General features: G+C 50.0%; 1 protein-coding gene across 5 annotated transcripts in view; it reads right to left on the bottom strand.

Annotated features, from left to right (window-relative positions):
* The window catches only part of TRAPPC9 (trafficking protein particle complex subunit 9), a 386,772-nt gene that overhangs the window by 137,216 nt on the left and 232,070 nt on the right, over positions 1-17,486 (bottom strand). For all 5 annotated transcript variants that reach the window (XM_070382719.1, XM_070382718.1, XM_070382722.1 and 2 more), the window contains one exon: positions 5,803-5,913. In XM_070382719.1, the coding sequence (XP_070238820.1) occupies positions 5,803-5,913 (111 nt within the window). The remainder of the gene's footprint in view (positions 1-5,802; positions 5,914-17,486) is intronic.

Below are 17,486 nucleotides of genomic sequence, written 5' to 3'. Positions count from 1 at the left end.
TTCCCCCGATGTGTCTGCCTGAGCAGCTGCTGAGCCTTAATTATCCGACGAGCGGGGTGACTTAGAGCACAGAGACACAGACACAGAAAACGCTGCACTGCTTCATCTGGTCATTTTCCAAACCCCAGACAAAAAATGCTTATGTGTTTCATCCTGAGCTTATGAAAAAGAGTCAGTGAGTTTTCTTAATGTTGACTGATCTGCTGGGGATGAAAAGGCATGCGTGTGGGGTGCAAGGTGAGATACGAGGAAAAGATCTAATAATAATGGTTCCATCACAGAAAGCAGATAAGCCAGACACCAATGCCTTCTGATGGAGATTCTTTGCAAAAAAAAAAAAAATCACGCAATATGATGAAACCTCTAGAGCTTACTACCGATTTAATGAGGAATAAAGAAAAAGAAGTCAGTCACAGGAGCAAGGTCACCACCACCAGAGGCACCCAAGCGGCCACGTCCCCACCTGGGGGCCCTGATGTGGCCCATGGACAGTGAGAGAGAGAGGTGCACAGGGACCTACAGACTCAAAACGGACTGGACGCTAATGGACCTCGTGAATTCTGATTGCAGGTTTAAAAAGCAAATGACACCAAGGTCACTAGAAATGTACACATTCGTATGAAGGAACTGTTTGTCTTTAAACATGGGGCGGCACTGCAGTTACGTTTTTTAAAAAAGGCTCCAAGGTTGACGATGTTCATTTTAAAACATGGTATGGCATTCAGTTCAGTTCAGTTGAGTCACTCAGTCGTGTCCGACTCTTTGCGACCCCATGAATCCCAGCACGCCAGGCCTCCCTGTCCATCACCATCTCAAGGAGTTCACCCAAACTCACATCCATCGAGTCAGTGGTGCCATTCAGCCATCTCATCCTCTGTTGTCCCCTTCTCCTCCTGCCCCCAATCCCACCCAGCATCAGAGTCTTTTCCAATGAGTCAACTCCTCGCATGAGGTGGCCAAAGTACTGGAGTTTCAGCTTTAGCATCAGTCCTTCCAAAGAAATCCCAGGGCTGATCTCCTTCAGAATGGACTGCTTGGATCTCCTTGCAGTCCAAGGGACTCTCAAGAGTCTTCTCCAACACCACAGTTCAAAAGCATCAATTCTTCGGCACTCAGCTTTCTTCACAGTCCAAGTCATTGCAGTTAGGATTTTAAAAAGCGCTCCAGTGCTGACAATTAAAATGTTTACAGATGAAATAAGAGGTTGCCTTGAATCTGCTTCAAAATAACACAAGAACATGGGGAAGCTGATGAGGGAGAGACAGGGAAGACTGCCCATGAGTCCCTGGTGTAGAAGCAGGGTGAGAGGTCCTCTTATGGCCACCTTCTGCATATGTTCAAAGTGTCCACAGGAAAGTTTCCCACTAAAAGAAAGAATAAGGACACGCCCCTTCCCTGCAGCTCCATCACTGAAGTGGCCCAGGGGACCCTGCTGGGCTTCTTCCGCCCCTTTGGCAGGAAAGCCGCTCTAGGACCCACGTGGTGTGCTGTCCAGACATGTGACGGGCTCATCTGTTCCCAGAGACACAGCGGTGGGGCCCCCAGGGAGGCGATGCCCAGACTAGCCGATGCCGGGCTGCTGAGCAGGCGGAGGTTCCCTGCAAGGGAGGGTGGGACGAGATGGGGGGTTGGGGAGGGAGCTGAGAAAACATCTGCCATGGTAAATAGATTTATGAGTAAACGAGGGTTGTCATGAAATTTAATTTTAATGGTTTGATAATTAAACAAAAACACAATAATTATCATATCTTAATTCTTCCAGTAAATTTGCTGCTGGGGACACTGTATTTTCTTAAGGAAGTTTACGATGTTTCAGTCAGAAAGCGTTCCATGGTTTCTGGCCATCTTTTGAAACTGGAGGCGGAGGGACGCCCAGGCTTGGGGATACAGCGTAAAGAGGAGTAGTGACTCCCGAGGAGAGGTCAACTGGGAAGCTCTGGGCTCCAGCTTCCACCAACAGCATGGCCGTGACTGTGCTCACAGGAGGCAGAAACAAGCACAGTGCCTGAACCCTGAGCATGAGGATAGAAGGCAAAAGTGCCTGTGAAAATGGGATCCTCTTTCCAACACCCCTCAGGGAGAAGTGAACGTTACTATAGGCACCTACCTAGCTCCAAGTCCTGAGGACACTCTCAAGGTCATGACCGATCGCGTGGAGCCCCAGGAAATGTAATCGGTGCAGACCAAGCATCACAAATCGTGTCAGGCGGAAGTGAGGTGAACAAATGGCCCTTAATTACAGAATTAATGTATCAACCAGGCCACAGAACCAGAGATGAGTCACTGATTTCCAAAGGACCTTTCCCAGGAAGAGATGAGGAAGGTGAAAGGTACTTGCTCCATCCGTTTGCTAGAATGCTGTCTTTTAAATGACACGATGAAAAGAGATCTCTCTAAGAAATACAGGGATTAAGAGTGTTATTTCCAGTTTAGAAGCTCAAATATTCAGCCTATGAGGCAGTCCCTCATGCCCCTCACCGGACACTCAGGAAACGCTTGAACCCTGAACACCCTGGAAGACGGAGCCCAGATGGCCCCTCCCCGGCCCTCCTCCCCGCCTGGACGGGACAGTGGATCAGTGCTGCTCACGGCTTGCCTCAGGCTGCACAGAGAGAAGGAGGACACAGGGACAAAACCCGCTCCCTTACTCCTGCAGCCATCCTAGCACTCGGCCGCGGTCAGGCAGACCTGAGTCCCCTCTGATCTGATTCAGCCTGCTTGTCTGTAACCCGTGGACAGACATTCTCGCGAGAGGGTACTAAGAGGACAGAGCACCGAAACTGCTCCAAACAGCCGGGGCTCGGACACTGCACTCCGCACTCCAGAGGACGCGTTACGCTTGTCCTGGGCACACCTTCCTACCCAGAAGGGAGAGACCCAGGCACCCCCACAGCCCAACTGGAGCTGGCCCCTCTCCTGTGCAATGCCCCAGGTGCCCCAGGATGCCAGGGCTCCACCAAGGGCAGCCTCACGGCTACACGGCTTTCAGGGGCAGCTTCTTGCTGAAGGGGAGGCTGTGCCACGCTCAACGATCACACCAGAGTCTGAGGACCGCTCACCGCTGGGGGGCGGGTGGCCTGCCCTGCCCACCCCAGGGTGGCCGAGCCTGTCCAAGGGCAGCATGTGTCAGTGCCCGAGGACGCTGAGCTGTGCTGGAGCTGGCTCTGCACGATGCAGGAAGAGCCTGGCGGGGGTTGAGCTCAGGACTCCAGGGGATGGGGGGAGTATGGGGCTCCGAGGAGATACAGCCTGGAGGGACGAGGACCGCAGCTCAGTCTCAGGGTGTCCCACGGCTGCCAGGCAAGGTCCACCCACCACTGCTTCCTCCCCCAGACCAGCTCCATCAGACCAATGGCCCGGGACCCCTCCACGGAGACGGAGCACATGTCAGAACCAGGCAAGGCTGGAGAGTTCTAGAGAGGAGGCACGGGGACTCCTGCGTCCCGCCAACACAGGACGCCCATGGGCTGGTGGGTCCGGGGCAAGCTGACTCCCCAGACAGACAGGGCATCGTGAGCTTGGCTGTACCCCACCCCCAAACAGCCTGGCTGCCCGAGACCCTCGCCAAGCTGTCATCATTCCCCGGCCAGGGAGGGTCCTGACTTACTCATCCCGATGCAGGCTCCACGGAGCATGTTCTGGAAGCACTGATATTTATTGAATGAATATTTTATGAATGAATAAAGAATGTGTGAGTTAGGAGCATTGAGAAATGAGGACTTAAGCACAAAGCTTAACAAGGAAGAAGCCGGAAGCACAAGAACGAACTGTGCTGGTTTGTGAATGGGCTCGTTAACAGTGCTGAGACTTCCGGCGCCGCCAGGCGTGAGTCAACCTTAGAACAGGCTAGGCGATCTGTACATTTTTTAAAAGCAGATCTTATTATTGGTGTCGTGAGACGACCTGAATGGTGCCCTCTGGGATCTCAGGTCGCATCTAAAGGTCTAGACGAGGCAGACGGTCTCCTGCCCCACTTGGAGACCAGCACGTGGCCCAGGCGGCTGCTGGTGGCCTTGACCCCAAGGATGGGGCAGCGCCCCAGGAAAGAGCTGTACTTACGCTCCAGAGCCAGAGCATTCACCGCCACAGCCTCCACACAGCAGCACCTGGTCCCCGCACGCAGCCACACGGCAAGAACCCCTGAGAACAGGAGCTGTCGGGCGGGGCGGGTCCTTCCTCCCGAGGGTTAGGCGGTAAAGCCCTCCCGACTACCAGCCCCGGACGGCGAACACGACTGGGCATTCCTGGGTCATCAATAGGGGCATCAGACGGCCGCACCCTGGGAGCGACCTCGTGTGGATCAGCACGAGATGGTTGAACGGGCGCTCGTGGGAACCGGGCACAAGGCGCCGTCGGAGGGCGGGACCCGTCGGAGGGCGGGACCTCAGCTCCAAAGCATGACGCTGTCGAGAGCAACTAAAGGGCACACAGAAAGAGATACACGACGCGCAACCACTTACGTCATCAACAGACGCCTCTGAAAACAGTGCTTCCTGGGGCCGTAAATAAACACGATGACGCGGTAGTGAAGGGCGGCATGACGATGCCACGTCCTGGAGACACGGAGACCCCCACAGGAGGAAGAGGAAGGGAGGTGGGATGAGGAGCGTCAGGCTCCGCTGCTCGTTCGTTTGCTCGTTTCTTCCCAGTGTTTTCTTATGAGTTGAAAGAATTCCTCAGAGAACATTCTCCACCCATTGTATGACATATCCCGTAACTAACACTTCACTCTGATCAGCTCACCCCGTCCGCCTGCCCAGCCCTCTGCCGGGAATCTAACTTTTTAGGCATTCCCGAGACTAGCGCAGCTATCGCGAGACACCACCCAAGTCCTCCGAGCAGCAGAGTTCCACGCGTGCCGACAGTTTTCCTTTTGATACAAAACCAACTTAAGGGTGGGACGCACAAATCTTAAGTGCACATTGGCTAAATCTTAACAATGGCAAAACACCTGTGTAACCCACACCCAAATATCGAGTCACACAACACGACCATCACCCAGACTATGCCCTGCGCCCCTTCCTGGTCAAAGCCCACCCCGTCTTCTCCGGAAGCAACGCTCTGCTTTTACCGTCATCTCAACAGAGTCTTGCTGGTCCCGGGGTCTCAGATGCCTGGAACCATGCTGGGTCAGGCACCTGCGCTCAGCATGAGCTTCCTGACCCCGACTGTGGTGCTGTGTCAGGAGTGCGCTGGTTTTGCCTGCTGAGTAATATTGCACCAGGGAAATGCCACCATTGGGTAGTCCTGCTCCAAGGATATGGACACCCAAGCTCTTTCTAGCTTTTGGCTTGGGACATTCTTTACAGGTCTTTTGTAAACATTTTTTTTTTTTTTAACTTTTCTTGAACAACTAGCGTTGGGATAGCTAGGTGGAGTATGTGCACATTTACTTTTGTAAGAAACTGGCCTCCGTGGGCTGAGCTTGGGTGGCGGTGCCTCTCTCCCAAAGGCCTGAGCCTGGCCTGGCTGCTGCAGCATTAAGTCCTCTGAGGAGCTTCCCAGTGATGCTGATATACATCCCTGAGATCGACACCCAGTGCCCCCGATACAGCTCTCCTAAGGATTTGAAAGTGAAAGGTCTTGCCCAGAGTCTGGGTGTCCTTAGACATGGTGCTTGATGGACATCGGCCGGCTCTCCCTTGACCTTACGACCACTCCCGTCCTTTCCCTGAACCTGAATAAGGACCACAGTGTCTCTGAGAGGGGGACCAGACTGCCCAGCCCCAGGGTCTCAGGGGCCAGCCTGACTCTGCTCCCCCACGGGTGGTGACAGCAGGGCCGGGGCCCGGGGACACTTACCGCTGGCACTCGCCTGCGTGCAGGATGAGCTCCTCGTCGCTCCGGGCGCGGACGCTCAGCTCGTGCTCCGTGGCGTTGAAGACGTCCAGGAGCAGGTGGCATTGCCGGGTGCTGCAGCGAGAGACAGAGCCCAGGTCAGCATCTTCTGACAAAGAGCACAGTGACTCTGCCTCCCCTCCCCAAAGATCTGACGGTTCTGGGGCACGTCAGAGGTGCGGTTTATCAAAACGTCGTGCCCCCCAGACACAAAGGCTTACGGAGAAGACTCATTCTGAACTGACTGTGAATTCTACACAGTGGGTCTGCACAGGAGGCCTCCTTGATCCTGGGGCACATGCTTATAACCCACCTGTGCCCTTTACACATCAGGTGACCTTGGGAAGGGACCTTGAGTTCTCCAAGCCTCACACATGACCACCAGGACGCCTGACCCAACGGGAAAGCACTCGGCATATGGTGGTGGTCAATAAACGACCACAGCGTCATGGTCCGGGATTTCTGTGGGTGCCAGGTTGGGTACTGAGCAGGGGTACACAGAGAGCCATGTCCACAGAGAACCGTGTCCACGCTGCACACACATTGACCAAGAGTCCTCACGGGGACCGTCCCTCAGTCCCTCCAGAACTGTGGATGACACCATGAGGTCACTCACCACCCACCTGAAACCTTCCTGCTTTCACTACTACAGATGGTAAAGCTGCAGAAACCAGGTGCCGACCACCCTAGGCCCCGAGGGGGGTGGCCACTGGACGAAGGTCCACCAAGTGATCGGCTTCTAGAGACTTCCCATCCCAAATAAGACGACGAGCCCTGGAAGGGGATGATGTCTCCCTTCCGTCTACTGACTCGCTTCCTTCCCACTCAGGGAGGAGCAGGACCCAGAAAGCTCGGGGCTTTCGGGGACAATGGGGACAATCACCATGGTATGGGGGGGTCGGGTGGGGCCTGGGGGTCTGGGAAATGACGGTACATGCTCACTAGCTACATGCGTAAAAGAGAAGTCCAGCCACGCACGCTGCGGTTTGTGTTGGCTTCCATTTGTCAGGGCCCCGTTATGGTCGAATGCTTGCTTAAAACTAACACAGCATCTCAAATGCCAAGTGTCACAGCTGGCGTGTGACAGCTGATCGAGAAGCATCCGCTCATGGAATCCGGGACACCCAGGCCCGAGACAGGAGCAGATAGGGTAGCCAGCAACAGAGGCTGGGCCGTTCTCCCTCCTGGAGGAAAAGAGCAGCTGGATTTTCACAGAAGGAAAAAAAGAGAAGACTCGGAAAAGGATCTGTGCTCCGGGTCATTTTCAGCTGAGCCTTACTTCAACATGTGACCTTCCAAAGGGCATCGGAACTCTCAGAGGTGCTTCTCCAAGTGTGGTGATGTAAGGTTTCGCTGGTGGTTAAGCGAAGGGGAGACAGGACGCACAGCCACAGGTGCCGGGCTGCCCGCACGTGGTTATCTCGTACAAGAGCCCGGGGAGGTCGTCCTCCCGAGACCCACTGAGGGGAGAGGGGAGGGCGGCTCAGGAGATGGCAAGAGATGCTGGCGGGTGGCTGAGACCGTCCACACCTAGAGCTGGAAATCCTGCAGAGCTCACAGCAGACCAAGACGTGTGTTCCTGTCCAGGCCGCGACCTCCGTCCTTCCCAGAGAAGGGAACTGAGGTGGCGAGGGCGCCGTGACTTGCCCAGCGGTTCACACACACACACACACACAGAGACTGGCATCACCCAAAGGCCACCTGGCACGGGTGAAACACCACATTTTCAAAATACACACCAACTGCGTGCAGCTACTCTCACGGGAAGAAGGGCAGCAGCGGCTGGATCATCCAGCCGTGCACCAGGAGATGTCACCCGACGTGGCTGCGGTTGGTTGTGGGTTCTGTGGGTGGGGATGTCCTCCCAGAGGTGCAGCACTTGGAAAAATGTTCATGAGCTCTGACAGCTGCCTACGAGAGGGCTCTTCACTCAGCCCACAGGAAAATTGCGCTTTCGAGAATGAAGATCTATTCCACCCTTGTCATAACTTCATAAAATCTTTAATCACAGCAAAATCTTTCATCAGAAAGGGGAATTCATAAAACATTTATCAGAGGTGGAAAACTCAAGTGATTATTTTTCTTTTTAAGCAGAAAAGACAAGACTCAAATCTGTGTTGTTTTCACTTGTAGAATATAGTTGTTAGATATAACTGCACAGAAATGATGGATGTCAGAATATAACACTTTTTTTGGCCTCTATTTTTTTCTGACTCAGTGTCTGATTGCGGGGGCGGCTTGATCCAGGGTTTCTGTTCCTCCTAACTGTTGGCAGTATGAGATGTTGGTGGATCTTCGTTTTCTATCTTTTACTCATAAATTAATTCCCTTTCCCAAACTGCCACAGTGCTGTGTTCCACCATCATGTCACTTACTCTGTGTATCTTCCTGTATCACTGTGGATGATTCTCTTAAGCTTTAACCTGGGGCTTGAGTGTATAATTCACTGTTAACTCTTGTGTGCTTTTTGGTTTTATTTTTCCTTTGTTTGTTGGTTTGCTGTTCATTTTTCGGAATCCATCTTTCTGGAGTACAAGGAAGCCCAGGAAAGCTACCTGGAAGAACTGAGATCAGAGCAGAGCTTTAGATCCATCTGCCTGGTCAGGGCACGGGGAGAGGGGTTGGGCAGCAAAGGCCCAGCAGCCGAGAGGAAGCTGAAGTGCAGTCGAGGGCCGGATGAGGCTGCCAGGCGGAAAGAGCAGCACGGCCCACACAGCGAGCAACACGGGCGCGGCCACGTCTACAGACTGAGGATGCACCATTTCCACTGTCCACGAGAAGGACAGCTCTACTTTTTAATTCATATAAATACCTACTGAGTCCCTGTCCCGTGTCAGGTGCTATTCTAAGCACTTGGGATACGGAAATCAACAAGAGAAGCAGGGTCTCCGCTTTCACGGACCCCAAATTCCTATGAGGGGGAGTAAGCCGGGAAAGATAAGGGGAATTAAAAGTGAAAAAAAAAATTTAGTCATATTTCATAAAATAAGGAAAAATGGGTTCAAAAAGGTTGCTGAATACAGATTTAAGACATATATCCACACACAAAATCAATAATAGTATTCCTATATATCAACTAAAAACAATAATAGAATACATTTTTTTAAAAATATATCCACAATAGCAATGCACCTAGGGGTAACTCTAACAAAATGTATACAGGACATTAATGGAAAAAATTCTAAAGTTTTATGGAATGACATTAAAGAGATGTTTTATGTTCAAGAGTAGGAAAGCTTGGTATTTTTAAAGGACTCATTCCTTTTCCATTCCAGTAGTCTTGCCTGCAAAATCCCATGGATGGCACAGACTGGCAGGCTACAGTTCACAGGGTCACAAAGAATCAGACGCGACTAAAGCAACTCAGCACGCACACACTTCTTTCCTGGTTTATACAAATTTAATGCAACTCAGTAAAAAATCTCAACAGAGTTCTGGTTTTGGTCAAACTTGATACACTGCTTCTAAAATCCATATATAAGATCAAAGGCCGAGAACATGTGAAACAACGAGAAAGGTTTTGGAAGGGATCTGACCAGCCAGATATCAAGAACTGCCATAAAGCTGTAATAATGAAGGCCCACAGCAGTGGAGGAGAGATAAACACATCAGGGAAGGAAAACCAACCCAGAAGCAGATCCACGAATGTAAAGTAACAGTAAGTAAATCTGTAACAGCCACACACTGGAAGCATATACATATGTAAGTGAGGATGAATTAAGAACTCCAGACCTCACTGCAGGCTAGGTCTCACGTTAACAAGGCTGAGCGAACAGCTCATGGCAGGAGGAAATTACAGTATACATTTATATCAAGTTTAAAATACTTAAAATTACTCGGTACTGCTGATAATAGTCAACTGGATGGTAGTAGTCACTCTCCGTGAGGGAGAAAGAGAATAGGGTCACAGAGGAGCATGCACAGCTTTAACAGTTTCATTTTTCTTTCTTTAAATTAGAAAAACAGAAGCAAATACAGCAAAATGTAAAGCTTTGACAAACCTGTGTGGTTGGTTTGCTAAGTCATGTCCAACTCTGTGATCCTATGGACTGCAGCACTCCAGGCTTCCCTGTCCTTCACCATCTCCCAGAGTGTGCTCAGACTCAGGTCCACTGAGTCAGTGATGCCATCCCATCATCTCATCCTCTGTCACCCCCTTCTCCTCTTGCCCTCAGTCTTTCCCAGATCAGGGTCTTTTCCAATGAGTCGGCTCTTCGCATCAGGTGGCCAAAGTATTATAGCTTCAGCTTCAGCATCAGTCCTTCCAATGAGTATTCAGGACTGATTTCCTTTACGACTGACTGGTTGGATCTCCGTGCAGTCCAAGGGACTCTCAAGAGTCTTCTTTTCCAGCACCAAAGTTCGAAAACGTCAATTCTTTGGCACTCAGCCTTCTTTATAGTCCAACCCTCACATTCATACATGACTACAGGGAAAACCAGAGCTTTGACTAGACGCACCTTTGTTGGCAAAGTGATGTCTCTGCTTTAGCCTTTCTGTACATGTTGCTTACACTTAACGTGTTTTCTAAGAGATCTTTTTAAAGTCACTTAGAATGTTGCCTCAGCCTGGGCCCCCACCGCCCAGGAAGCTGAGACTGAGAAGAGGGTGGGGTGGGAGTGGGCGTCTGGGGAGGGGACACCGAGGGGAGCAGGTCAGCGGAGGACAGGGGTTACTTGTCGAGCAGCCCCCACCGCCCAGCTCAGGCTTCCCTGCAAAAAGTCAACACCCCACACTCGCTGCAGGCCCTGGGCAGGGTGAGCACCCATGCTTCAGCCTCAGAGAAGACCCTCAGAACATTCCAGAAATCAAGAGCTACCCAGCAGAGTTAAGCTGAGGTGCCGTCAAGTCACCCTGCATAAATCTGGCTGCCACAGAGATGGCTAGTGTGGGATGTGGGCTAGGACTTGAGGCAGAGAACAAGACACGCATGATAACAATTTTTTTTTTTAATTAAGTGCATCTCCTGAAATCTTGGGCTTCCCAGGTGGCTCAGTGGTAAAGAACCTGCATGCCAATGCAGGAAATGTGTGTTTGATCCCTGGGTCAGGAAGGTCCCCTGGAGAAGGAAATGAAAACCCACTCCAGTATTATGCTGGGTGTGTGCTTAGTCGCTCAGTCGTGTCCAACTCTTGCAACCCCATAGACTGTAGCCCACCAGGCTCCTCTGTCCATGGGATTCTCCAGGCAAGAACACTGGAGTGTGTGGCCATTCCCTTCTCCAGGGGATCTTCCCGACCCAGGGGTTGAACCCGGGTCTCCTGCACTGCCGGCAGACTCCACCGACCGAGCTACGAAGAGCACTCTCACCTGGGAAATCCCACGGACAGAGGAGAATGGCAGGTGACAGCCCATGGGGTCGCAAGAGTCAGACACGACTTAGCAACTGAACAGCAACCTGAAATCATAAATAGAGACAACAACTGACCTCAGAGGTAAGGGCGAAGGAGGGCCTCTCTGAAATAGCATTTCACTTCAGACCCACACAGTAAGAAGGCAATCGTCTGAAGGTCTTGGAGGAGTGCTTTCCAGAGAAGGCAGTTAAGGCCAAATCTTAGAGCAGGGTGGAATCAACGGACAGAATGAGCCAAGAGCAGAGAGGTGCAAAATTAATGCCAGAGTAAAGGTCATGCAAAAAGTTCAGGATGACTTGACTTGACTTGAGCAGATGACTGACATGAATTGGTTTATGCTTTTTAAAAACATGAGGAGTTCTTATTCTGGAAAAGATGGAGTAAGCACAAATAACCCATCCCCTGTCACCCCTACTGAATCCAACTATAAATCCTACATACAAGGCAGGCAGCAGCTATCTAATGGTCTGAAAAGTAAATTATAGAAGGTGGATTTGGGAAGGAGATCTGAAATCCAAGTTCCTCTGAACATCATGAAAGGGTGGGAGAGGAGGTCCTCTGGGCTTGTTCTTTTTTCTCCTTTCTCCCAGCCCCCAGCCCCCGGGCAGTACCTCTATGAAACAGCACCATGACGGCAGTCATTCAAGACCAGGACACCAAGGGACCCAAGCGGCCAGTCCCACAAGCACAGGGCCAGTCCCCATCACTTTGATTCCCCCTCTCTGTCCTCTGACCAACAGTCCCATACACAGACACACAGCAGGGAACTCAAACCCTGGCTTTGCTGTGGAGAGACAGGGAAGGCAGGCCCCTGGACAGTGCTGGGGAGACTGTAGAAAGGACAGAGGGGAAGACAGTGGCTTGCTGAAGTGGTACTTGACCTGGGCTCTCTGTGGAACGAGCATGGAGGGACAGATCCTGAGCGGCAAGCCATGGGCTCCAGCAACTGAGCTCCAGGAAGGCACCCACGGGATGGCCCAAGGAGCACCGCAGACTCAGAAACCAGCAGTGCAGCCCGGTCCACAGCAGATGCCACAGAGCCGTGGTGCAGACCACCCACCAAAACAAAAATACCCACGTTCCCTTCAGGACGCAAGCAGGGCCCCAACATCTCACAGCAATCACGCAGCATAGGAAGAACCCAGGAAAAAGCCAATTTGCAATGGAAAATAAAAATCAATAGACTACAACTTCAAGATGACAGTCTTATCACAAAAAGACTTTAACCATGTTCTGCAAAGTAAGGGCAGACACACTTGAAACAAATGAAAAGATAAAATCTCAGCAAAGAAACAGGAGATGCAAAGAAAAAGCAAGGAGAAACCTGAGGAAAAACCTGAACTGAAAGTTTCACCAGGTGGTGAATTACCTGAGGAACTGAGGGGATGATCTGCTGTGGAATAAGAAAGGATACAGAATAAACAGCAAGTACCTGATACTTAGCGAACATTCCACCATCAAAATGGCAGGATATCCACACTTGTCAGGTTATACCCAACATTTACCAAATTAAACCATTTCTAGGCCATGCAGGGAAACATCTCTAGCGACTTTGAAAGAATAAAAATCACGCAAACATTTTTTTGAACCACAAAGGAATTAAACAAGCATACTTGAAGATAGATTAATAATATATCCAATGGAAACACTGGAGGGAAAAAAGGGGATAAAAACAGTCCTATGAGACAAGAAAATCTCTAAAAGTCATGTCATAGGAGTTTGAGATGAAACAAAACAAAACGCACACAGTTTTTGAAAAAATTATGGCTGAAAACTCCCCAAATTTGGCCAAAAAAAAAAAAAAACACATCAATGTACAGATTCAGGAAGCTCAACAAACCCCAAGCCATATAAATTTTTAATTTTCTATATCCAGAAACATCCTAACCAAGCTAAACTTTAAAAAAGCAAAAGGAAAAAAGTCTTCAGCAAGAAGTCACCTGAAAGCAGCCTGAGTGAACACCACACTTGGCACAGGAGGAGAAATTCAGAGTCTGAAGATGTCTTATCAGCATTCCAGTTTGGTCACTTAAAGGGTGTAATATCTTAAGTAAGTCATTTAATTTCTCTGAACCTCGGTTTCCTCAGTAAAGACAAGAATGCCTATGTCGTGGAATTATTAAGAGGCTTCAACAGAAAAAAACAATGACAACAAAAAGAAGAAAAATGAAGGAACTTTGTAAAAGTACAAGCAGAATACTGCATAAACAGGAGGGGTGGTGACTGTGATTAACTTGGTTGCAGTCAGTGGGGCAGCAAGAGGAAACACACACAACCCTGCCAGCAACACAATCCCAGCTAATGATTCGATACTGACTCAGCAAAAAGTGAACAGGAGAAACTCCTATGCCAAGGTCTGAGTCTGTCTAAAAACATGGCCCCACTCCCAGAAAGTTAAGTGGTGCTTTCTCCCCAAGTCTGGCTGAACTCTTCTAGGCCTCCAGGGTCCACACGTCACCATTCCATCGATCCTAGGGGTGCAGTATGTGAGTGAAGACACAGCCAGGCTGGTAGTGATAGCCACGCAGACCTTTGGCCAAACCCACGTGGACAGAGGAACCAGGCAGGAGCTGTCAGGAGCTGGACACGACTGAGAGACTGATACTTCTCTTTCTCCATCCTGAAATTGGCTACTAATTTTTCAGGAAAGACTGATTGATAACAGGTAGTTAGTTTGTTTAGTCGCTCAATCGTGTCCTACTCTTTGTGACCCCATGGACTGCAGCACGCCAGGCCTCTCTATCCATCACCAACTCCCAGAGCTTACTCAAACTCATGTCCATTGAGTTAGTGATGCCATCCAGTCATCTTATCCTCTGTCATCCCCTTCTCCTCCTGCCTTCAACCTTTCCCACATCAGAGTCTTTTCCAATGAGTCGGTTCTTCGCCATCAGGTGGGCAAAATATTGGAGTTTCACCTTCATCATCAGTACTTCCAATGAATATTCAGGACTGATTTCCTTGCAATCCAAGGGACTCTCAAGAGTCTTCTCCAACACCACAGTTCAAAAGCATCAATTCTTCGGCAGTCAGCTTTTTTTATAGTCCAACTCTCACATCCATACATGACTACTGGAAAAACCACAGCTTTGACTAGACAGACCTTTGTTGGCAAAGTAATGTCTCTGCTTTTTAATGTGCTGTCTAGGTTGGTCATAGCTTTCCTCCAAGGAGCAAGCGTCTTTTAATTTCATGGCTGCAGTCACCATCTGTAGTGATTTTGGAGCCCCCAATAATAAAGTCTCTCACTGCTTCCATTGTTTCCCCATCTATTTGCCATGAAGTGATGCCATGATCTTAGTTTTCTGAATGTTGAGTTTTAAGCCAACTTTTTCACTCTCCTCTTTCCCTTTCATCAAGGGGCTCTTTAGTTCCTCTTCGTTAGAGACCATATATGTGTGTGCTCAGTCGTGTCCAATGCTTTGTGACCCCATGGACTGTAGCCCACCGGGCTCTTCTGTCCATATGGGTGGAGAGGATGGAGAGCTTTCTTGTAAGTCTTAAGAAAGCCAGGAAGCTTATTCAATCTAATGTGAAAGTCACTCAGTCATGTCCGACGCTGTGACCCCATGAACTGTAGAGTCCATGGAATTCTCCAGGCCAGAATACTGGAGTGGGTAGTCTTTCCCTTCTCCAGGGGATCTTCCCAAACCAGGGATCGAAACCAGGTCTCCTGCATTGCAGGTGGATTCTTAACCAGCTGAGCCACAAGGGAGACCTTCAATCTAAAGTGACCCAAAAACAGAACAAATCATCGGAATGTTTTTCTGATGATATGATCTCACCTTCACTCCTGCCACACAGATTACGGAGCTTCCAAATCTTGCTGAAGACTCTGATAGTAGATTTACTGTCCATTAGAACCGAGTTTCCCAAAGAGTGATGTGATGTCCCCTTTCCCAAAGGGGACTCATGCCCTGAGGAAGGGACAGACTCGTGCCTGTGTTTTGGAATGAACACTTCAGCATCGCCTGGAGAAAGAGTTGGAAAGGGAGAAACTGAAAGCAAAGAGACTCTGAAAGGCTGTTGCAACTATCCCAGAAAGGGGAGAGGAGGCTGGCCTGAGGGAGACAGGTGATACGCCTGAGTCAGTCCAGGGCTACTGAAGTGGAAAGGACAGATCTGGCGACCGGTGGAAACACGGGAACATTTCCCTGTGGTTGGCTGACACGCAACCCGGCCCCTGGGGAGGATCTCAGGGCTGCACATTACTGAAGGCAGGAAGAGCCTCTGTTTCTGAGCTTTTAGTTAGTAAGTTTTAAGATGTTCCCTGTAGTAAAAGGAAAAAATTTTGAAATGGTGAGAATCAAAAAGACACGGGATAACCAGTGTCGGCAAGGACGTGTAGAAAACTGGAACCTTCGTACCCTGCTGTTGGGAACGTGCAGTGGCACAGCCGAGCAGGAAAACAGTCGGGCAACTCCCTAAATGGTTAAACAGTTACCATATGACCTGGTAATTCCACTCTGAGGGATACCCAAGAGAAATGAAAATGCAAGCCCACACAAAAACTGGTACATGAATGATCGTAGCAGCATCATTCTCACCAGCCAAAAGGTGGAACCAACCCAGGACTAACGAACGGAAAATGAAATGCCACACATCCGCACAATGAAATGCTGTCCCACATAAAAACAAACGACATACTGAGGCCTGCTTGTGGGTGAACCTGGACAACGCGATGCTAAGTGAAGAAAGCCAGTCACGTTTTATAAATTGCTAAAACAGGCCAAGCTACTGAGACAGAAAGTAGACTGAGGTGGTGCGGGGTGGCAGGGAGGAGGGAGACAGGAGGCACTGCCGACGGGCACGGGGCTTCTGCTGGGAGAATGAAAAGCTCTAAAATCAGACGGTGGTGATGGCTGAACAACTCCGCGACTAAACCCAAAACTCAGAATTACACAGCTTAAGTGGGTGAGCTGGGCGGTATCCAAACGACGCTTCCATAAAGCTCGGGCGTGCAGGCAGCGAGAGCACAGGGGTGCTGGAGACGGGCTCTGCAGGCTCGCGGCTCAGCCCCACGGCTGCTGCACCTCACCAGGGCCCAGCGCTCAGCATCGCTGTGGTCTTGACACACACGCTCTCTACTCCATTACAGCATCTGCTGGGCATTCGTAACGGACCACAGGAACAGGAGAATAACCACAAAGCCCACACGTTAAGAGGGGCATGAAAACGAACGCTGGGACACCTGGGCCCCAAACCCAAGGCAAAAAGGTGACGCAGCCTGACAGCGAGGGCACAGCCAGCCTCTCATTCTCTGGGCACAGCCAGCCTCTCATTCTCTGGAAGGAATACAAGCCCAGCTCAAAAAGGGCGGAAACGTGCTTACAAACGACAACCTGAAATCATGGTTCGTGGGACTGGCATTTGACATTATGATGATTAAAACTCTGAAAATGCCAAATGCAAAAATTCCAAGTGGAAGGTCACAAACAGCTCTGGCCAGTTATTGATGACAGACAAACTACGTTTTAACATACACTCAATCCCTAAAGCAGGTATGACATGGGCCTTTTTAATTGATGTTTATAAACCATACTTGCTAAGCTGTGGCTGACTCTTGGTGAACCCCATGGACTGCAGCACGCCCAGGCTTCCCTGTCCTTCACTATCTCCATGAGTTTGCTCAAACTCATGTCAAGTAGTTGTAAGTTACCTGTTAAATAGAAACATTCTTTAAATCTGTCTTTAAGCAAAGAATATTGATAGTGTTTTAAAATGAATGTTGAGACATAACATTCAATAATATAATGGTTCAAAACAAAATTAAAATAATCGACAGTAATAATTTAATAATGTATACAATTAAGACATAAAATAGGACCCTTTGAGGTACAGCTGTGAGTGGGAACAGAACAATGAGGGGTGATTCATGGCCTGGACAGCCCCTCAGTGACGACACTGGGGACCAGAGGAAGCTCACTGCCACGTCAACCTAGATGACATGTCCAGCGGCTCCTGCCACGGCCGGCGTTGGGGGTGGGGGGGGGTCGCAGCTCCTGCCTGTACGGATCTACACTATTTAACACCTGCAAAGAGGATGAGAAGTGTGCTCGTCACTTCAGTGAACACACACCGACAGGAGCAGGAGAGGATGAAGCAAATGCAGTAAGTCATTCATCTCCTTCCAACTGGGGGCTCTGTGAGTGGAACAGAAGGAGAGGCAACCCTGGGGCAGGGGCGCGGGGCAAAGAGCAGCCCTGGGTTTTGAGGCACAAGAGTCTTCCTGATGTTCAGTCATTTTTGTGCCCCTCTTAACATATGGCCTTCATGGTTCTCTTCTTGTCCCTG

Source organism: Bos mutus, chromosome 14, assembly GCF_027580195.1.
Source record: "Bos mutus isolate GX-2022 chromosome 14, NWIPB_WYAK_1.1, whole genome shotgun sequence".
Lineage (NCBI taxonomy): Eukaryota > Metazoa > Chordata > Mammalia > Artiodactyla > Bovidae > Bos > Bos mutus.
The sequence above is the reverse complement of the archived record's forward strand: the minus strand, read 5'-3'. Positions and strand labels throughout refer to the sequence as shown.